General features: G+C 37.0%; 1 protein-coding gene across 3 annotated transcripts in view; it reads left to right on the plus strand.

The window, feature by feature from the left end:
- The window catches only part of TOPBP1 (DNA topoisomerase II binding protein 1), a 61708-nt gene extending 40414 nt beyond the window's left edge, over positions 1-21294 (plus strand). For all 3 annotated transcript variants that reach the window (XM_014789509.2, XM_014789524.2, XM_087430558.1), the window contains 12 exons: positions 152-275; positions 830-976; positions 1094-1196; positions 2468-2660; positions 4624-4844; positions 5711-5877; positions 6120-6231; positions 9049-9212; positions 9973-10110; positions 14080-14169; positions 14345-14506; positions 20465-21294. In XM_014789509.2, coding sequence (XP_014644995.1) covers positions 152-275; positions 830-976; positions 1094-1196; positions 2468-2660; positions 4624-4844; positions 5711-5877; positions 6120-6231; positions 9049-9212; positions 9973-10110; positions 14080-14169; positions 14345-14506; positions 20465-20608 — 1765 coding nt within the window. In that variant the 3' untranslated portion in view covers positions 20609-21294. The remainder of the gene's footprint in view (positions 1-151; positions 276-829; positions 977-1093; positions 1197-2467; positions 2661-4623; positions 4845-5710; positions 5878-6119; positions 6232-9048; positions 9213-9972; positions 10111-14079; positions 14170-14344; positions 14507-20464) is intronic.
- Positions 21295-23391: the final 2097 nt, after the last annotated feature.

Genomic DNA, 23391 nt, shown 5'->3' on the forward strand with positions numbered 1-23391 from the left:
ATACCTAGAGATGTATGTATAAAATGTGACCAAAAAAAGTGGAGTGGAGCCTGTCATTTAATGTACTTGCTTATTCTAGCTCTTGAAAGTTTTGTGAAGGTCTTATGTTAATTTCTCTTGTTATTTGTTTTTTGGTATTTGGTTGTTTCAGGTGGAGTTTTGATGAAACAGTGACTCATTTCATCTATCAAGGGCGACCAAATGACACTAATCGAGAGTATAAATCTGTAAAAGAAAGAGGAGTACACATTGTTTCAGAGCATTGGCTTTTCGAAGTAAGCAATACTTTTTCTCATATCCTCTCTCTTAAGTGAAAATGTATACAGACTTTATTTCAAGGCAGAAACCAGTTTCTGTTTATGTAAAGTTGGTTAACTGTGCACATTTCGTTTCTTTGGCATCAAAAACTTAAGATCTTTAGCGGGCCAGCCCAGTGGTGCAGTGGTTAAGTGTGCATGCTCTGCTTCGGCGGCCCAGGGTTCGCAGGTTCAGATCCTGGGTGCCCCCCAACGCACCGCTTGTCAAGCCATGCTGTGGCAGCGTCTCATATCTTTTCTTTCTGGGTATTCCCTGGAGTGTGATTGATACTTGGCAAAAGTATAGAAATAGAATTAGATTTTATACTTTAGTGAACATGACATTAAAAAGTGAGGACAATTTAATTGTCATTTGTATGATGGAATTTTTAAGTGTCAACTACTTTTCAAAACTTGAATTTGTGTACTTTTACCATCCTAATATAAGGTATTGGTTGTCCTTATCCTACTTAACATCATTCATTCACTAAGAGTTTTTAAGTCCTATTTTAAAACACAGCATTGTATTGCAGTGTGCCCAAGAGTATAAACATCTTCCTGAATCTCTTTATCCACATACTTACAATCCCAAAATGAGCTTGGATATCAGTGCGGTGCAAGATGGCAGACTCTGTAATAGTCGACTGCTCTCAGCTGGTTCCACAACAAAGGATGATGAGGTAGGTAATATGGATAATACATTTACCCCTCCTTAAGCTGAATGTATACTCATATATTGCCGTGAAACCTTATACAATGGCTTGGTTTGAGAGATTGTAATTTTTCTCCTTCAATAGCCAGATCATTTGCCTGTAGAAGAAAATGATGTAGACAATATGACCACTGGTAATAAAGAATTAGCAACATCAAATGGAAATGGAAGGAATGACTCTAAAGGAGGTAAAATATCTTAATTACCAAAAAAAAAAATTTATAAATATATGTTTTTCATACAGAATGCTTCCTTTGCATCAGATGGAAAAATAAACTTATTTTCTAGGTTGCTAAATACAAGTAAAGCATGTATTCGAGGATTGAATTGAGGTTCCATGCCAATCATTAAGTAATAATTTGCAAAGCCTTAAGCGATTTAAGTGTGAAACTTGTAGAACTAGGTATTTTACAGAGTTAGTGTGATACAGTTCTGTTCTATTAAAGGTAGGTGGAATTGGTGATTTTTTAAAAATATGTTCTTTGGTTCAGATCTTTTCAGTGATTTTCAAAAAGTTTTATTATATGTACAGTATATTTTCACATAGTTTTAAAGGTATAGAAGGAGGTATGAAGAGTTTCTCCCACACTTCCAGTGTTATTAGTTTCATATGTATCCTTCTAGAACTGTTTTATGCATATATAATCAAACATATACGTTCTCTCCTCCCCTGCTGTTTAAAAAATATGTAAATTGTGGACTACTATATATGCTGGTTTATACTTTGATCTTGATCTTTTTGTTTGACAGTTCAGCTTGTGGAGTGTTTCATATTGGTACATAAGGAGCTGCTTCAGTCTTTTTTTTTTTGGCAGCTGTCTGGTATTTATTGTATGAGTGGCCAACTTTATTTAGCCAGTCCGTTGTTGATGGACATCTAGGTTATTTCCAATTTCTTGTTATTATAAAGAATGCTGCAATGAATAACTTTATAGGTGTCCTCTTTTTAAGGGATTAATACTTTCTATTTTCCTTACTCATCCTACCCTACCAGAGCTTTTCCTGTGACTTAGCTGTTTAGTTAGTCTCGCTCACTTCATTCCAAAAATGTTATTTAGTACCTACTTCAGTGTTAGTCTACAAGGAAACCAAAGATAAATGTATCATGATCTGTGTTTTCAAGAACTACAGGGGAAACCACATACATAAATGACTGGTGCACCTCACAGCGTCGTACGTAACATGAGAGGGTCAGAAGCAGGCAGGGGGCTCTCAAAAGGATAATCCCTGCAGGTCTTTGGAAGGCTTCCTGATTATTTCACATGCGGTCCTCATGGTGAGGGCCGCCGTTATGTTCTGCAGTGTTCATAGTCCTTGTACATTACTACAGCCTGTAGTAAGTATTCAGTAAAGGCCAAGTTAATGAATTTGTGTTCAACCAACTCTAGACAAAGTAGTTAATAAGATGTGATAAAAAAGAGAAACTTACCTTGATTGGTGTATTTGCGTTTGTTTCAAGCTCTGACACAGACCTTGGAGATGAGAGAGAACTTCCAAAAGCAGCTACAGGAGATAATGTCTGCAACATCAATAGTGAAGCCGCAAGTGCAGAGGACTTCCCTTTCCAGAAGTGGTTGTAACAGTGCTTCTTCCACCCCTGACAGCACTCGCTCTGCCCGCAGTGGACGAAGTAGAGTCCTGGAGGCACTGAGGTACGCACCTGTCACTGGAGGCAGGAGGGCACGACTAGAGGCCTGGAGAGAAAGGCAGCTCCTCATGTAGCCTCCTGCTGACTCACTTCCACAAGTTGAGCCTAATTTTGCTTTTTGCTTTCTTTCTTTATTTTTTAATCAGTAAAGCAGAAGTTTAGGATATCAGGACCAATAAAAGGGTAATACTGCTGGGCCTTATTTAGCCCAAACTCTGTATGTTATATTCAGATGTTACCGATTGGTTGTGGCCCTTTGCTGACTCGCTTTTGCTCCTTCCCTCCCTTGTTCCAAGCAGTTCTAGAATTCTTATGTGGGGGCAGGAAGCAAACACAGAGGTTTGTTTCATACCAAGCAACTGGTTCCCAGGGAGGCGTGATTAGTACTTTTTATTACCTCCCTTGAGAAAGACATGATTTTAGGATCCAATTTGTCTCATTTGAAATGGATTCATGGGCAGTCCTCCCTGTTCTTTAGTAATTAGTATTAAATACTATTAGTATTAAACAGTAAGTACATATATATAAAAATTTAAACAGTTCTTATTGGACCTACATGCATTTTGTATTCTTTTTACAAATTTGTCTTCTAGGAAAGGTGAATACAGATATTAGTGTGATGTGACTTAAGTTCAGCAGCATAACTTCATCTTTTTCTTGATAGAAAAATCGCCAATTGTATGATGAGTGTTATGGGTCTTATATCTTGAAATGATTAATTGAACTATACATTTATCTTATGCTAACGGTATATTTCATAAGGCTAATTCTTTATCTGAGTACTGAATAAAAGTGGCTTTTTGTTTAATATACTTCAGATCATGTTTTATCGTTATTGAGAGCCTAAATCTTTTGCCAAGTCAGAGTAAATAAACACACCCTGAGAATAAAAGGCTATCTTGTATTTGAGGCAAATGAAGTCTTTGGGGGTACCATCAGCTTTGGCAAATTATTTTTATTAAGATTCCACATATATATATATTTATATCTACATTGAAAGATTTGCTATATTCATTGAAGGAAAATAGTTGGAATTCTACTTACTCTCCAGTGAAATTGTTACAATTACACCACAAAACACACTTTACTCTAGTTCAGTATAAGGCTGGTCTACCTTAGATTCTCGGAGGTTTGGTTACCAAGGGCCAAAAGGACATTCTCTTAAGGCAGCCTTTAGAGTATGCCTCCCATGTAATTATTGTTCTTATTATTTCAAGTGATAAAAATACAACTGCTGGTAAGCAAAGTAACCAGTATTTTAAACATTATTATGTTTCCCTAAACCTATATAGTTAAGAGAAATCTCAACTGCTGGTAAGCAAAGTAACCAGTATTTTAAACATTATTATGTTTCCCTAAACCTATATAGTTAAGAGAAATCTCATTTTTAAATACAGCAATCATTTTAGAATTTTTTTTAAATCTCTTGACCGTAAACTTTCCCGTTTGAAGTTTTAAATATATGAAGCTTTAAATATATGGAAGTATTAAATATATGACATATTTGACATTCAGTCAAAATATGTCTTTCATTTTCTAGCTAAAACAGATAGCGTTTCTAGGAGAAACGTTTTATAATTTTATTTATTTATTTATTTTGTCCCCCAAAGCCCCAGTAGATAGTTGTACGTCATAGCTGCACATCCTTCTAGTTGCTGTATGTGGGACACGGCCTCAGCATGGCTGGAGAAGCAGTGCGTTGGTGCACGCCCGGGATCTGAACCCGGGCCGCCAGCAGCGGAGCGCGCGCACTTAACCACTAAGCCACGGGGCCGGCCCCGAGGAGAAACATTTTAAAAAGAAAAATATTCCCAAAGTTCATTTATTCAGTAAATATTTTTGAGTGCTAATTGTGTGCTAGATGGTGGGCATATAAAGGTGAATCACAAATTTACAGTCTGACGGAATTTATGAGTGTGGATTTTGTTGTGGCTATGTTTGTTAAAATTGTCGCTTTCATTCCTTAGGCAGTCTCGTCAGACAGTGCCTGATGTCAACACAGAGCCCTCCCAAAATGAACAGATCATCTGGGATGACCCTACAGCCAGGGAGGAGAGAGCAAGGCTTGCCAGCAATTTGCAGTGGCCTAGTTGTCCCACACAGTACTCTGAGCCTCAGGTTGATGTTAAAAAATCAGAGGATTCTCCTTTCCAAGAGCCTTTACATGATTCAGAAATTGCTGAACCGGGTAACGAGAAAGAAATCTATTTACTTGTTTGTATTAAGTACATGTTTACCTCTTAAAAATAAATAGATAAGCACATTGTGGTTCTGTGAATTGTACCTGCAAACAAAAAACTGACTAGATATTTCTGATTTTGGTTTAAACTTAAGAGTCAGAAAAGTAAGTATATATAAATTGAGGTAATTTATCAGTAAATTGAAAAATATTTTGATTCTTAAATTTGGAAATTTAGGATTATTTTTTTCCAGGATTATTTTATTATTTTATTTTCACCATTGTGCAATCTTTCATTCTAGTCCTTTTTGCTTTTGTGTAGTCAATGCTTGGTTTTTCTCCTAATCATCTTATTGTAAATCTTCTAAATTCCACCCAGCACTTACCTACATTTGTTCTTTGGATTTGTATGAGTTCTTGTCTGAATTCCTCTATTGTTTTCTTGCTTGGGCTTTACCTTGAAAGCAAAATGCTTCCTATCTCTCATCTTTGGTCATCTTTTTCCCCCTTTCTTTTTCATATCACATGATTATTTATCTACACTAGGTGTATAGATTTATCTCTGCTTCTGATTTTCTCCAAGTGTAGAGTTGCTTTTGTTTTACAAATTTGGGTTTCATTTTACTGATGAAAGCTTGGTATTTAGAGAAAGGGATGGGAGAAGCCCACAGATAATATACCATTTGCCCTTTTATGGCTAATTAATTGCATTTATTTATAAGCCCTAGAAATAGGCTACTTCTTTTGCATGTACTGTTTACATTCCAGAATTTGTTTTTAATTTCATCTTGGCTAAGACAGATGAGAATATTTCCCAGACTTTGTTCTTAGTTGTATATGGAAAACATCACTTTGCAGCATTTTATTTTCCTCAGCTGTCTGTGATCCTGGAAACATATGTGTGACTGAAGCCCCCAAACACTCGATCTCTGAAGAACTGGAAACTCCAATAAAAGACAGCCACCTGATCCCTACACCTCAAGCCCCCAGTATTGCCTTCCCCCTAGCTAACCCACCTGTGGCTCCACACCCTAGAGAAAAGGTTTGTTTATCCTTAATATGGTGATGTGGCTTTTGGATATTGCTGTTATGCTATATTCAAAATTTGTTGATATCAATATCAAGGATTCATTGAATGTTGAAAACTGCATTTCTTCACATTGTATTATTATTTCTATATATGATAACTCAGAAGACTAAGTAAAAGATCACTGTAAAAGAACCATATACCTGATAACTTTTTTAATGTTAATTTTTTTCTAAAATAAAACTCTTCCATTTCAGATTATAACGATAGAGGAGACTCATGAAGACTTGAAAAAACAGTACATATTTCAGTTGTCATCTCTGAATCCTCAAGAACGTATTGATTATTGTCATCTGATTGAAAAACTAGGTACAAGTATTTTACTTAAGTCAGAAATGTCCTATATAGTAACCTTATTTGGAAGTCAAATGTAGTTGATATTTATATCATTTGTAAGATATAGAAATTAAGATTAAAAAGATAGGTAACTTGTCTAGGGCTGAACACTGAGTCAGCATTAGAACTTTGATTTTATAAAGCTCTAATCTAAATCTAAAGTCACTGGGTCATAGGATTTAAAGATTTAAATTGAAACCAACCATTAAGGTTTAAGAATCTTTTGTGCTGCTCTGAGCATTTGTTCATTAATGAAACCTGGGACAAAATCAATGAAATTATAGACTTACAACATAAATAAAGCTACATTTTTATGAAGTTGAAGGTATAGTAATATCCAGAGAGGAGCTCTTTCTTATGTAACATTCTTATTCCACTAGTTGTCAGGCTCTCCATCTGACGTCATGCTGGAAGCTGCACACTAGAAAGATACCCTGGTGCTCCATGGCAGCACTGTCCAGTAGACATAGAACATGAACCACATATGTAGTTTTAAGCTTTTGAGGAGCCACATTCTAAGAAGTAAAAAGAAACAGGTGAAATTAATTTTAAACTTATATTTTATTTAACCTAGTATGTGCAAAATATTATATTCAACATGTAATCAATATAAAATATCAATGAGGTATTTTACCTTGTGTTTTCTCACGAAGTCTCTGAAATTGGGGATACATTTTACACTTGGAGCACATCTCAGTTTGAGCTGGCTGTGCTTCAGCTGTTTGATAGCCACATGTGCTGAGTGGCAACTGTACTGCGAAGCAGCCCTATAGAGTTAGGAAAATTATAGGAAGAGAACTTAATCTGACGGCTTGACATAGAGAAAACATTAGAAATAATGGTTGTTTTTAATAGTGGCTCTGAGTCATCAAGAAAAGTTTAAATGTTATTTAGTGCTATCCTTTTAAGGATGTGAAGAACTACAATATACATTTTTTAAAGCTTTCTGTCAAATACATTTGTACACTTGAAAAGCTATGTTTCTTGGAAACTTGAGTCACGTGGAACACTTTGTTTCCTAGTCAACTAATAAATTAGGTGGAGTTATAAGTCAGAATTGCTAAACTTTATGTAGAGCTCACCAAAATGGAACACTCCAAGTGTCTGTCTCCTATAGGTTGTTCCATCTCTCCAAACTCTGGGCAAGTGTCGTCGCAACTAGCAGAGAATTGTCTAGACAAGGACAGAGAGCAGAGGCAGATGAGTTCAGATAGTGCTGGAGTTGGGAGTCTGTGACTAGAGGGCTCTTGATACTAGAATGCAAAGAGACTTCATTTTATAAATGAAGCAACTGTGGCCAACTGATAAACACAAATAAATCAGTCTGTTATGTTGTCTGGGTCACAGAATAAATTTGTTGTAGAGAACTAGGTATTGATATATTAATGGGGAATTGTAACCATAATGTCCTTTTGTCACTCTGTAATCCTGGGTGAGTTACTCTGCTCCTGTGTCCTCATATATAATTTGCGGATAATAGTAACCTACCTTCATAGAGTTGTGAGGATTAAATGAGTCAATAATCTGGAGCACTTTCAGCAGTTCCTGGCACATAGTAAGTGCTCAAAAAGTATTGCTGCTGTTATTAGAGTTGTCTGTAAAGCGTGAGTAGAGTTTGAATGTTTAGTTGAAGTCTTGGAAAGTCTTTGAAACAACTCTGCCTAACCGGTAGTCAAGTTAACCTCTAAAGTATAAATCAAAAGCCATGCTCTACATAAGCTTATATTTACTTATGCCTTCTTTCCTCAAAATCAGGCTTCATACATATATATCTGAGAAGAGAGTTCAGCTCCCACCACTGCTTCATCTCTACCTAGCGTGTGGGTTTTCCTCCCATGCTTCTGTGTTGTTCTCTGACCTAATTTCCACTCACAAAAAATTTTCTTCTGCTTTTAGTCTGTAGATGCCCCTTTTTGACTTCCATCTCCCTGGTTACCCATATTCAGTGCTTGGAAATTGTTAAGGTAGTTGAGAAAGCCTTAAGAGATAGAACAACCAGCTGCAGTATGTGGTCCTCGTTTGTATTCTATTTCTTTTTATGTCTTAATTGTAACAAACTAGTGCAGATAAACAAGAAAATTTTTTTTTTTTTTTTTGTGAGGAGATCAGCCCTGTGCTAACATCCGCCAATCCTCCTCTTTTTTTTTTTTTTGCTGAGGAAGACGGCCCTGGGCTAACATCTGTGCCCATCTTCCTCCACTTTATATGGGACGCCGCCACAGCATGGCTTGCCAAGCAGTGCGTCAGTGCGCGCCCGGGATCCGAACCAGCGAACCCCGGGCTGCCGCAGCAGAGCTCGTGCACTTAACCGCTTGCGTCACCGGGCCGGCCCCACAAGAAAATTTGAATAAGGATTTAGTATTGAGATAGTAAAGAATTTTTGTTAATTATCTGATGATGGCATTATGGCTGTATAAGAAAATTAGCATATACTTTAGAGATGCATACTGAATACATAGAGGTAAAATAACATGATGTATGGAATTTACTTTAAAACAGTTAAGCAAAAAAAGGCGGATAGATGAAGTAGGAATGGCAAAATTTGATAATTTTAGAACCTAGGTGGTCAGTATATGGGGGTTCATTTTACTATTTTATCTACTTTTGTATTTTAAATTTTCATAATAAATGTTATTTTATAAAATATATGTGTAAAGTAAAATAATTATCAGTCAAGGTTTTTGGTTTATTTGATGGATTTGTTTATAAATAATTTCTATGCATAGTTAGATACGTTTTTCCTAGGATAAAGTTGAGAATCAATAAAGTACCAATTTTTCTCTATTTTAGGTGGATTAGTGATAGAGAAGCAGTGCTTTGATCCCAACTGTACACACATTGTTGTGGGACATCCACTTCGAAACGAGAAGTATTTAGCCTCAGTGGCAGCTGGGAAGTGGGTACTTCATCGCTCCTACCTTGAAGCGTGCAGGACTGCGGGGCGCTTCGTGCCGGTGTGTATTCAAATTAATGGGAAGGGTCATTTTTCTTTAACAGTAAATGTCTTAATGATTGATTCCAGCACATACACTGACTGTTCATGTAATTGAAATAACCAAGAATGACCAATTAGATTATACCAGTTTTATAAGGTCTACATTAACAAAGCAAAAAAAATTAGAGATCACAGACCCAGATTCTTAGTTATACCAGTTTTATTTAATTTGAATTTGGGGTGGTGTGTTTTTTTTTGAGATAACATTAGAAAATTTCAAGATTATCTCATTGTAAGCTTTTATCTTTACTGCCAGCCCATTAAATATTAAACTAATTGTTTGAAATATTTTGGTTCCTACTGACCATCACAGTAATATCTGTCATCTAATTTTTGAAGTTCTCAATCAAGATCACTTAGGGACCTCTTCTATAGACAGGTAATCAAGCTGTTAGTACATACCTCCTCTGAGACCGTGTCATTCTGTGAAGTTCGTCTTACGGTGGATGAAGCCCAATAATTAAATAGTTAGGTGTAGTTATCTGTATTTCTTAGAAATGTATGCAATATTTTTCTGATTTCTGATTAAAAGCCAGATATACTTGACTGTTGTATGAAGCCAAATTAATCTCCATTTCCTCCATGGTCATAAACTGATGCTTACTTACCACTCTCTGTATTTATAACACTTGAGTGTATAGCTTTTAACTCTCATTAGATTGTGGACCCTTTGAGGACAACTTGTAGAAACTCAAAAGTGGGTTGGACTAACTCTCTAGGAAGAAGACTATGAATGGGGAAGTAGTTGCATACTTGACGTTTTGACTGGAATCAATGTACAGCAGCGGAGACTAGCAATTGCAGCAATGAGATGGAGGAAAAAAATCCAGCAAAGACAAGAATCGGGCGTCACTGAGGTATTAACATATATAATTATTTAGGTAGTGTAAATGGCATTCACTGTCGTGACTTTTCCAGATTTTGATTTTAAGAACATGTGCTTGACAAAATATGAATGATTCTATTTATCTTTTATCCCTTGATTGATATACTTAGTTTGGACATTCTAAATCGAGCTTAATGTTAATTCCTAATTCTTCTAATTGTGATCGACAGTAAGACATATATAATGTTGATGGCTCTTTTAAAAATAATTTATATGTCTAAAATATAACCCATACCATATTTCTTCCAAAGAATCTTTTCAGCATCTAGCTTCAGGGATTCTTAATTTGGGGTCCCTAGACTCTCCCAAGGGAGTTTGTAGATCAAATTCAGGAAAGTTATACACTTTGGGTGGGGGAAAAAATACATCCTTATCTTACTAACCTGTAATTGAAAGTTAGCATTTCCTTTCATTATAAGTCTAGGCAACAAATCACAACAATGTTAATGGTACCTGTGGCTTTGCCCCAACAGAAATGAGATATTTTTGCTTTGCACTATAATTGCAAGTATAGGCATACCTTGGAGATACAGTGGGTTCAGTTCCAGACCACTGTAATAAAGCAAATAGCTCCATAAAGCAAGTCACACGAATTTTTTGGTTTCCCAGCATGTATAAAAGTTAGGTTTATACTATACAGTAGTCTATTAAGTGTACAATAGCATTATGTCTAAAAACACAATGTACATACCTCAATTAAAAAATATTGCTAAAAAATGCTAACCATCATCTGAGCCTTCAGCAAGTTGTAATCTTTTTGCTGGTGGGCGGTCTTGCCTCGATGTTGATGGCTGCTCACTGATCAGGATGGTTGTTGCTGAAGACTGAGGTGGCTGTGGCAATTTCTTAAAATAAGACAACCATGAAGTTTGCCGCATCAGTTGACTCTTACTTTCATGAACGATTTCTCTTAGTATGCGATGCGTTTTACCCACAGTAGAACTTCTTTCAAAATTGGAGTCAGTCCTCTCAAACCCTGCTGCTGCTTTATCAACTAAGTTAATGTCATATTCTAAATCCTTTGTCATTTCAACAATCTTCACAGAATCTTCACCAGGAACAGATTCCATCTCAAAAACCACTTTCTTTGCTCATCCATAAGAAGCAACTCCTCATCCGTTAAAGTTTTATCATGAAATTGCAGTAATTCACTCACACCTTCAGGTTCCACTTCTAATTCTAGTTCTCTTGCTATTTCCACCACGTCTGCAGTTACTTCCTCCACTAAAGTCTTGAACCCCTGTAAGTTTCCTATGAGGGTTGGAATCAACTTCTCCCAAACTCCTGTTAATGTTGCTATTTTTACCTCTTCCCATGAATCACTGTTGCTCTTAATGGCATCTAGAATGTTTTTTTTTTTTTTTTTTAATTTTTTTTTATTTATTTATTTTTTCCCCCCAAAGCCCAGTAGATAGTTGTATGTCATAGCTGCACATCCTTCTAGTTGCTGTATGTGGGACACGGCCTCAGCATGGCTGGAGAAGCAGTGCGTGGGTGCGCGCCCGGGATCCGAACCCGGGCCGCCAGCACCGGAGCGCACGTACTTAACCTCTAAGCCACGGGGCCGGCCCTGGCATCTAGAATGTTGAATCCTTTCCAGAAGGTTTTCACTTTGCCCAGATCCATCAGAGGAGTCACTATCTATGGAAGCCATAGCCTTCCAAAAATGTATTTCTTAAGTACTAAGACTTGAAAGTCGAAATTAGTCCTTGATCTATGGGCTGCAGAACGGATGTTGTGTTAGCAGGCATGAAAACAACGTTCATCTCATTGTACATCTCCATCAGAGCTCTTGGGTGACCAGGTGCATTGTCAGTGAGCAGTAATATTTTGCAAGGAATCTTTTTTTCTGAGCAGTAGGTCTCAGCAGTGGGCTTAAAATATTCAGTAAACCATATTGTAAACAGATGTACTGTCATCCATGTTTTGTTCCCTTTACAGAGCACAGGCAGAGTAGATTTAGCATAATCCTTAAGAGCTCTAGGATTTTTAGAATTGTAAATGAACATTGGCTTCAACTTAAAGTCACCAGCTGCATTAGCTCCTAACAAGAGAGTCAGCCTGTTCTTTGAAGCTTTGAAGCCAACCATTGACTTCTCCTCCCTAGCTATGAAAGTCCTAGATGGCATCTTCTTCCAATAGAAGGCTGTTTTGTCTACATTAAAAATCTGTTGTTTAGTGTGGCCCCCTTCATTAACTATCTTAGCTGGATCTTCTGGAGAACTTGCAGCAGCTTCTACATCACACTGCTGCTTTGCCTTGCACTTCTATGTTATGGAGACAGCTTCTTTCCTTAAACCTCATGGACCAACCTCTGCCAGCTGCAGACTTTTCTGCAGCTTCCTCACTTCTCTCAGCCTTCATAGAATTGAAGAGAGCAGGGCCTTGCTCTGGATTAGGCCTTGCTTAAGGGAATGTTGTGGCTGGTTTGATCTTCTATCCAGACCACTATAACTTTCTCCATATCAGCAAGAAGGCTGTTTTACTTGCTTATCATTTGTGTGTTCACTGGACCAGCACTTCTAATGTCCTTCAAGAACTTTTCCTTTGCGTTCACAGCTTGGCTGTTTGGTACAAGAGGCCTGGCTTTTGGCCTATCTCGGCTTTTGACATGCCTTCCTTACTAAGCTTAGTCATTTCTAGCTTTTGATTTAAAGAGAGAGATATGCGACCCTTCCTTTCCCTTAACACTTAGAAGCCCTTGTAAGATTATTAATTGGCCTAATTTCAATATTGTTGCTCAGGGAATAGGGAGGCTAGAGGAGATAAGGAACAGCTGGTCAGTGGAGCAGTCAGAACAAACAACATTTATCAGTTAAGTTCGCCATCTGATATGAGTGCAGTTCGTGGTGCCCCCCCAAAAAATTACAATAGTAACATCAAAGATCAGTGATCACAGATCACCATAATAAATAGAATAATAATGAAAAAGTTTGAAATATGGCAAGAATTACCAGAGTGTGACACAGAGAGACGAAGTGAGCAAATAGTGTTGGGAAAATGGTGCCAATAGACTTGCTCGATGCAGGGTTGCACAGACCTTCATTTGTGGGAAAAAAAAACGCAATATCTGGGAAGCGCAGTGAAGCAAGCTATGCCTATGTCTTGAAATACTGTTTATGTTTATCACTACTTTAAAATTACGGTAGTTATTCAACCACCATTAGATCTTTTTATTTAATACATTCATATAGAAGCACATCTATTATTTTGTCACAGATTTCTAAATATTTTGATAATTTTCAATAAAATAGTTTTCTTTGTAATTCTTTATACTTTATTTTGAATATAAGAAACATTCATATAGTATGGAAATTAGAAGCTGTTATTTTAAACATATTGTTTAGAAAACAGATCTGCAAGCTTTAACGAGACTGCCAAAGGGGTCCATGGCTCACAAAAAGGTTAAGAACCCCTGAGTTAAGTAATCTTTTGTGTCATGTTCTGAGTTCTCTGCTGCCTCCAAGTTCTTGTTAGCCCTGACTCCCTTCTTTTAGAGTAATTCCACTGGCTTCTGTTAATTGTTATTCCTTACTTAAATATTTTATATTTCCAATTAGCAAACATTTTCAAGAGAAATATAATGGAGGCTTCATCTAATCTAAGAAACTATGCTTTAGGCTCTACCCTTGATTAATTGTAAGAAAAAAATACTAGAAAAGACTAAACAAAAGTCAGGTTGCTTTGTTTTAATGTTACCTAATCATTTAATCATTTTCCTTCATTCTTCAAGTATTTATTGACTTACTGTGTGCCAAACACGGTGGCTATGTGTTTCAAAGTATTGTGACCAGAGACTATTACCACTGTAGCAAAAGGAAAGGTTATAAGATTATTTGTTGACATGAAACTAAGTCTACAGATAAAATGATGTATTATCTGTATGATTTTGTCATTTATTTTCCAAATAATTTCAATACTGATTATTTTTTATTTGTAGGGGGCGTTTAGTGGGTGGAAGGTAATCTTACATGTTGATGTGTCCCGAGAAGCAGGATTCAAACGCCTTCTTCAGTCAGGAGGAGCAAAGGTTTGTGTTGAATCAACTTACTAAATTTTTTACATGAATTGTTTTCTAACCAAGGTTGCTGTGATCAGTTCTTGATTTTCTGTACTTTGTGAGATGGTAATCCTTAAGTACAGATTATACAGTTGAATAACTTTGGGACATTGATAGATTGTGATGCTTCTCGTTTTTTCATTAGGTGCTACCTGGTCATTCTGTACCTTTATTTAAAGAAGCGACACATCTCTTTTCTGACTTAAATAAACTCAAGCCAGAGGACTCAGGAGTTAATATAGCAGAAGCTGCTGCCCATAACGTGTTCTGCTTGAAAACGGAATACATTGCTGATTATCTTATGCAGGTTTGTGAGATTCTGTGCTTGACCTGCCTATTACCAGACATGTGCTTGCGTGCAGAGAGAGTGACTGCACAGCAAAACGCTCAGCTTGTTATTAATAGAAAGTTAGTCCCTTTCAGTTTCATTCTATTTTTTATAATAATGAGCACATATTTAAACATTTAGCTTGGAAATTAAATATGAGACTGGTATAAAAATCTAGGTACTCCAAAAGCCTTAAAAGTGCCCTTTAAAATGTTGGACTATAAAGAAAGCAAAAATTGATTCCAGGAGTCCAAGGAGAAACATTTACGCAAGGGTCCTTCTTTCATATTCTTGGCCTTTTGCATTGATATACAGTAAATACCTGTGTTAGACAGTGAGGTAAAGCAAGCATTTGCTATATGGAGGGCTCACTGCGCTGCTGTTCAGAATTGACCCATGTCGTGTGATTGGACTGGGCAAAGAAAAATTTTCCTGACACCAGAGTGCCTAAAATGCTGTCAGGAATTAGCAAGGTATGACACATGATCATGAATGTCTTAGTACAAAGGATTTCAAACCGAGTGGTATAGAAAAGAGGGAAAGCCAAAACTCAGCCTGCCTTGTGATTTTTGCTGCTTCTGTTTGGGAGTTGCTCAGGGTTAAATATAGGAAGAATGCCTTTGTCATAACGCAGTGGGACATATTTATTAGGAATTAGTAAGCCAGTGCTAACTCTTCTTGAACACCTCAATAACTTTTTAAAAAGCTCTATTTGTTGAGACATGTGAGGTTTTAAGAATTTACCCAGTGGGGAAAAGGGAAGGGATAGGGGGAATGTAGAGAACCCTATGTATCTTATTCCCTCCGAAAATTCCTGATCATTTCAGGTACACAGCTGCCATCTAGGCAAGAACCAGTATTTATTAATCGCCTGTATTGTGCTGGCTAAGTGTTTGTACATGCATTCTCATTTTGTTTTTTTTTCTTACATATAAAAGAGTGTACAGAACATATGTACTGGTTAAAAAAGAGCAAAATGTCATCTGTGTACCCAGGTTAAGAAATAGAAGCTAGTCCCGTAGGAGCTCCTGTTGCCTCTCCCCAGCTGCATCTCTCTACTTCCCCACGAGAAGTAATCCCTATCTGACTTTTGGTTATTCACGTCCCTGCCTTTTTCAGGGTTTACAACCAGGTACTAGCTGTCTGGAGGAACATGTTGGGGGGAGTGAGCTGTTTTGTGTTTCTATGCCTAAGCTCATTGCCAGTCTCTAGCTCTCAGGAGTAGGTCAAAACAGAACATGTCCATGGGGTGAAGCAGCAGACCAAGAGGAGAGCAGCAATATCATGGTTAAGTTCATGGTCAGGATAAGCCAAGCGCAGATAAGACTCTGAGATAGGCTCATCCCAGTGTTCTGACATCAGGTTAAAAAAAAACTAGGTGCAGTGGCTGCAGGGATCTTGGTGATGATGGCCTTCAGCACGTCCTAGTCACATTGCTCCCGTCCCGTCTGGATGGTCACCCTCTACTCCTGTGCACTGCCATCATCCCAAGATCTCCATTCACCATCCTTTATCTCTCTTCTCTGTTCTGTCTCCTGTTTCTGAATCCCATGTCACCCTGATCTGCTCTCTCATTTTGGTGGAGGTCATCTTCTAGTAACTTCTTAAGAAAAAGCATATGGGAGATAAATTATTTGAGACTGTGTGTGTGAAAATTCTTTTTTCTATGCTCACACTTGACAGTTTGGCTGGGCATGAAATTCTAGGTTGGAAACTATTTTCTCTTAGATTTTTGATTGCTTGTTTCCTTGTTTCTGGTATTGCTGTTGAGTAGTCCAAAGCCCTTCTGACTCATAAACCTTTACATTGTAACTGTAAACTAATAGGAAGTTCTTTTTATCGCCAGTTTTTTGAAATTTGAAAACGATATGCAATCATGAGGGTTTGTTTATATTATTCTGGGCACTTGGAGGGCCCCTTCTGGTCTGGTAACATATCTTTCAGCTCTGGGAAATTGAATTATTTCAGTGGTGTTTTTTTTTTCTCTGCTTTCTGTTACTTCTATTTGCATACTGTATTTTCTTATTTCTCACCTATTTTTATCTTCACTTTTTGAGAGATTCTCTCATTTTGATCTTCCACTCCTTCTGTCAACTTCATTTTGCTATCATGTTTTTTAATCAAGACCTTTTTTAAAGTTTTCTTATTTCTGCATAGTTTCTGCCTCCGCTAAGCTGCCTTTTCCTCTTTGTTTTGGGTCGTTATCTTCCATGTTAGAGGAATTTGTCAGATATCTGGTAATTCCTGGCTTTCTGTTCATGATTAAGAGTAGGGGTTAAAAAGCTGATTGGAAGTACTGAGCAACACAGTTGGGTCTTGTCATTTGTGAGCCAGGTGACATAGTCTGGGTAGACTAGTTATTGGGGACCCTCTCCTAGGTTCAGACCTTTATGTGCTTCTTGAATTGTTTCAGTTTATCCAGAGAGGAGTCTTCCAATCTGCCTGAAGGATGAGTCTGGCTGCCCTTTTTTTTTTTTTCAATTGAGATATAATTGACATATAACAGTATATTAGTGTCAGTTGTACAATATAATGATTCAATATATGTATATATTGCAAAATGATCACCACAATAAGTCTAGTTAACATCCAATACCACACATAGTTACAAATTTTTTTTCTTGTGATGAGAACTTCTAGGATTGAGTCTCTTAGCAACTTGGAAATAATACTGTATGGTATAGCTATAGTCACCATGCTCTACATGACATCCCCATGACTTGTTCATTTTGTAACTAGAAGTTTGCATCTCCTGACCACACTCACTCATTTTGCCCACCCCTCACCCTCCACCTCTAACAACCACCAATCTGTTCGCTGTGTCTGTTGTGTTTTGAGTTTGTTTTGTGATTTTTTTTTTTAGATTCCACTTATAAGTGAGATCATATGGGATTTGTCTTTCTGTATCTGACTTATTTCACTTAGCATAATGCCTTCAAGGTCCATCCATGTTGCCACAATTGGCAGGATTTCCTTCTTTTCTATGGTTGAATAATATTCCATTGTGTATATATACCAATTTTCTTTATCCATTCGTCTTTCAGTGGACACTCAGGTTGTTTCCATATCTTGGCTATTGTAAATAATGCTGCAGTGAACATGGGGGTACAAATATCTTTGAGTTCGTTATTTTTGTTTCCTTCAGATAAATACCCAGAAGTGGAATTGTTGGATCACATGGTAACTCTATTTTTAATTTTTTGAAGAACCTCCATACTGTTTTCCATAGTGGCTGCACCAATTTACGTTCCCACCAACAGTGCACAAGGGTTCCCTTTTCTCCATGTACTTGCCAACACTTGTTATTTCTTCTCTTTTTTATAATAGCCATCCTAATAGATGTGAGATGATAGTTTTGCTATTGAATTATATGAGTTCTTTATATGTTTTGGATATTAACCCCTTATCAGATACATGATTTGCAAATATTTTCTTCCATTTGGTAGGGTTGCCTTTTTATTTTTCTGATGGTTTCCTATCCTTGGTAGAAGCTTTTTAGTTTGATGTTTAGTCCCACTTGTTTATTTTTGCTTTTGTTACCTTTGCTTTGGGTGTCAAATCTAAAAAATCATCACCCTGACCAGTGTCAGGGAGCACACTGCCTATGTTTTTTTCTGGGAGTTTTATGGTTTCAGGTCTTAGAGTCAAGTCTTTAATCCATTTTGAGTTTATTTTTGTATATGGTGTAAGATAGTGATCCAGTTGCATTCTTTTGCATGTGGCTGTCCAGTTTTCCCAGCACCATTTATTGAAGAGACTGTCCTTTCCCCACTGTATATTCTTGGCTCCTTTGTCATAAATTAATTGACCATGTGTGCATAGGTTTATTTCTGGACTCTCTATTCTGTTCCATTGATCTGTGTATCTCTTTTTATGCCAGTACTATACTGTTTTGATTACCATAGCTTTGTATTATAGTTTGAAATCAGGGAGCGTGATGCCTCCAGCTTTGTTGTTCTTTCTCAAGATTGCTTTGGCAATTCGGAGTCTGACATCTTATAGTTTTCAGTATTCAGGTCTTTTCACCTCCTTGGTTACATTTATTGCTAGGTATTTTATTCTTTTTGATGCAATTGTAAATGGGATTGTTTTCTTAATTTCTCTTTTGTTAATTTCTTTTTTTAATAACTTATCTGTCTTTATATTTAAAATGGCTTTCTTGTAAACAGGATATAGTTGGGTCTTGCTTTTTTCTTTATAATTTCTTTTTTTAATAACTTATCTGTCTTTATATTTAAAATGGCTTTCTTGTAAACAGGATATAGTTGGGTCTTGCTTTTTTCTTTAGAATGTTTAGTTCAGCATGTAATTAATGATATGTTTGGATTTAGGGTTTTTTGCCGTTTGTCTCCTCTGTTCCTCCTTTCTTGCCTTTTTTTGGTATTAATATTTTTTAGAATGCCACTTCATCCACTGTCTTTTAAATCAAAAACTTCTCTGCCTTTTTTGATGGTTAAGGGGGTGGTGTTTTGCTCTACAGATTATAATGTACTTTAACTTTTCATGGTCTACTTAGAGTTAATATACATAGTATATTATACATAATAATATACATAAAATGTAGAAATCTTGCAGTTGTGTAGATTCATTTGCTTCCCCTGTCCTTTATACCAGGGGTATAAACTATAGCTCACTGTTTTATAAATAAAGTTTTATTGGAACACAGCCACATTCATTCATTTACATATTCACTATGGTTGCTTTTGCACTACAATGGCAGAGTTGAGTAGTTGCAACAGAGATCATCTGTCCCACACAGCCTAAAATATTGAATGTCTGACCCTTTACAGAAAAAGTTTGCTGGCCCCTGCTTTGTGCTATAGTTGTCATATATTTTACATCTATCTTTCATAGCCTCACAATACAGTGTTTTACTTTAAGCACGTTTTGCTTTAAACAATCCTATGTATTTTGAGAAAATTAAAAGGAAAAAAAATCCTTCCTATTTACCCTGATGTATACCATTTTGATTTAGTTCTTCCTGAAGAACTGAGTTGCCATTTGGTATCATTTTTTAGTTTGTAGTGTAAGTCTGATAGGGACTAATTCTAGTGTTCTTTTGTTTGAAAATATCTACTTTACCTTTATTCTGTGCATGACACACACTGGGGTGTCTCCTCAGACTAACAGCCATAAAAAATGAAAAGGAGAAATTAACCCTATATCATTGCCTTCTTCCAAATGTCAACCCCCCTCTAGTATTTGCCTGATTTTGTTTCTTCTCCAGTGTCTTATGGTAGTTGCTTTTAATATATTTTGGTCCAGAAGTTATAGTTGTTATCTGTGGAAGAGTTAAATCGAAAGGCACTTACCCAGTATTTTATGGTGATTCATTTTCATGTTATCCAGTCTGCCATATTGCCAGAAAATTGTTTCATTACACTTATAATAAGGAGGGAAAGATCTTTTTCTTTTATGTTGGAATATGGTTATGAGGAAGAAAAATGCAAGAGTTTAGGGGCGAAGTAGAGAAGTATATGAATTTTGGCTTTGCCACCTGCTAGTTATATAATATTGTGTTATATAACCTTTTATATTTTATCTGTGAAATGGAGAATAACAACACCTATCTCACATGTTTATTATAAAGATTAAGTAAAAAGTAAAAAATATTTTCATAAATTTACACTAAGCATAATGTCTCACACTTAAATGATACCTAGTAACTGTATTTTTCCATATTCTATATTTAATCCATATTTTACAGATGAGACCATTATTAAGATCTGAGCTGTAAATTCATTTTTCTCATAAAAGGTGAGATTTGTCACATAGGGTCTGTTCACTAAATGTGACAAGTGTTAAATAGCATACCTTAAAAAACAAATGTTTAACTTTTTCTAGTCAAAAAGCAGAGTAAATGAATTGATTACCTGATTATTTAACATTTTGAAATCCGAAAAAAATGAACAATGTTGGTTTTTTCCCCTTTTATAGGAATCCCCTCCTCAAATAGAAAATTACTGTCTACCAGAAGCTGTTTCATTTCTTCAGAATAATAAGGAACCTGGGCCTGGATTATCACAAAAGAGGAAAGCTTCTACAGAGAAAAATAAAATCAAACGACCTAGAGTACACTAATCACATTTACTCTTTAGTCACCAAACATTAAATGTTTTTTAAATTAGAAGCCTGAATGTTACTGTGATGGATTTCTGTGGACATTTAAAGACAAGTACCTGAAGAATTCTGCTTCAGAGTGTAATGACGACCCTGCTTGAAGTTCATTTTTACACCTGAAATTTTAATCACTGAAATATTAACTGTTCCTGAATGGCAAGTTACCTAAAATAACAACAAAATGCAGCTCTCAGCTAGCTTGTCCTTAAACCACGTTGAAGTGTGTAGGGGCTTTTTGTTTATTTATTTTCTTGTAAATATGTGAGGCTGCAACTTTTTTTAGCAAGATGATAGATTTTGCCTTAAAATGTCTGCTTTCATTTGTAACAAGGAAGTTGTCCACTGGGATTCATTCATGTTTTCCCTGATTTTATCTTCTCAACATTTTACCTCTTTTTAACAGGAGCCTGAGCACAAGGTTTAATGAGGAACTGAAGCTTTAAACTTAAATGTATGTGTATATATGTATATGCATGTTTGTACAAATATCCATGATGTTTGCCAAGTTTGGATGCCAAAACTTGGAAAATAAAAACAATAAAGAATAAAAGTAGTGACTCAAATTAGTTGTTCAGATAAATTTTTAAAAAGAAAAGCATTCTTGTATCCATTCTATTGCTGGAGCAATAAAAGATTTGTAAAACTTAGTTTAAAAAATGGATTGCTAGTTGTTTCTCATGTGTATTTACATAGAATATTGTTCTATTGGGTTTTAAAATTTTTCAAAAAGGAGGGCTGACCCAGTGGCGTAGCAAGTAAGTTTGTGCGCTCTGCCTCAGCAGCCCAGGGCTCACAGGTTTGGATCCTGGCCACAGACTGATGCACCGCTTGTCAAGCCATCCCCTATAAAGTAGAGGAAGATGAGCACGGATGTTAGCCCAGGGCCAGTCTTCCTCAGCAAAAAGAGGAGGATTGGCGACAGATGTTAGCTTAGGGCTAGTCTTCCTCACACACACACACAACAAAACCACCTTTTGGGCCCACCCTGGTGGCCTAATAGTTAAGTTCAGTGCACTCCACTTTGGTGGCCCGGGTTCAGTTCCTGGGCATGGATCTACATCACTTGTCAATGGCCATGCCATGGCGGCAGCTCACATACAAAAAAAGGGGAAGATTGGCAAATGTTAGCTCAGGGCAAATCTTCCTCAGCAAAAAAGAAAAAAAAACCTTTTGTTGGAACTACAAAATCATGTTGAGATTAATAAAGGCTAAGGCAAACACCAGCTACTGCATGCATTACCACAATCCTCTAACAGGAAAGCTACCTCATTTTGTCTAAGGGACAAACCAAAATCAGGACCGTTATGTTGATATAAACCGTTCAATTCCTAATGATTCTCTGAGTTTGCCTTTCAAACAGTGAAGGGTTGAAGTCCTTAACCTGGACACAAAACCCCTCAAGTTTTTACCAGATTTTCCTCCAAGTGGAGTGTAGGTTTATCCCCGCCTCTCAAGAGAACAGGCCATTCAGAGTCTTTAGCTTTGAGCTAATTCATAGCCTAAGACAACATAAATTCCTACACTGCCAAACAGGTTGCATTGTCGTGTAAACTGTACTCCCACCCCTCCCCCAAACAAAAACCACATGGGCCTGGTTTTATCAGAGCCACTTTGTGTTAGCTGGGCCGTTTCATTGGCAGTTTGCAGTGAGTGTCCCTGAATTTTACCACTTAAAATTTCTTTGAGGGGCCAGCTCAGTGGTGTAGTTGTCAGTCCGTGCACTCCACTTTGGCAGCCCAGGGTTCGTGGGTTTGGATCCCGGGTGCGGACCTACACACCACTCATCAAACCATGCTGTGGCCATGTCCCACATACAAAATAGAGGAAGAGGGCCAGCCCCGTGGCTTGGTGGTTGGGTGCGAGCACTCTGCTGCTGGCGGCCCAGGTTCGGATCCCGGGCGCCCACCAACACATTGCTTCTCCGGCCATGCTGAGGCCGCATCCCACATACAGCAACTAGAAGGATGTGCACCTGTGACATACAACTATCTTTGGGGGAAAATAAATAAATAAAATTATTTAAAAAAAAAAAAAAAAGAGGAAAATTGGCACATGTTAGCTCAGGGACAACCTTCCTCACCAAAAAAAACAAAGCCTGAAATAGTTAACTACTCTTCAAAACTTCTCAGTGAGCACACTTGATAAATGTTATGATTGTTTCTCTCTGTCTCAGATAGAATCACCTAATGTACCATTTTCTTTTCTGCCAGGATTATGAACTTTTCGCAGTTTAAGTCTTAAGCACACGGTTTACCATTTTAAGGCTCCAGATCGCAACTTCTCCTGAGTCTCCAGAATCTGTCCACACCCTACATAAACCATTTCAACTCTGGCTTTGACACTTAGACTGTAAATGTCCTAATGCCAGCAAGGTCTTACATGCAAATAATTCTAAGCATAGGTAGTTCTCTCATTTAAAAAGAAAAGAACGTTCCTTGATTATTTTAATTTTTATTTTCTCAGAATTGCTACAGTATTTTCATCTGTGATACTTAAATTAGTACCTTACAGTCCTCCACGAATTTTCTTGTGTATTAGTCTGATCTTACCAACATTCATGAATTCAACAAAGATGACTCCTAAGCATGTAAGGCAGTACATGGGATTCAGGAGCAAACCACCTAGGACACACGCTCCGTCTCAGAGCTTAAAGACGCAGGACCCTCAATACAGACGCAGCACCCAATTCTACTCAGATGTAGTATTTATAGTATGAGCTGGATTGTGTCCCCACTCAAAAACAA

This window comes from Ceratotherium simum, chromosome 5, assembly GCF_057802395.1.
Source record: "Ceratotherium simum simum isolate JZ-2026a chromosome 5, ASM5780239v1, whole genome shotgun sequence".
Classification (NCBI taxonomy): domain Eukaryota; kingdom Metazoa; phylum Chordata; class Mammalia; order Perissodactyla; family Rhinocerotidae; genus Ceratotherium; species Ceratotherium simum.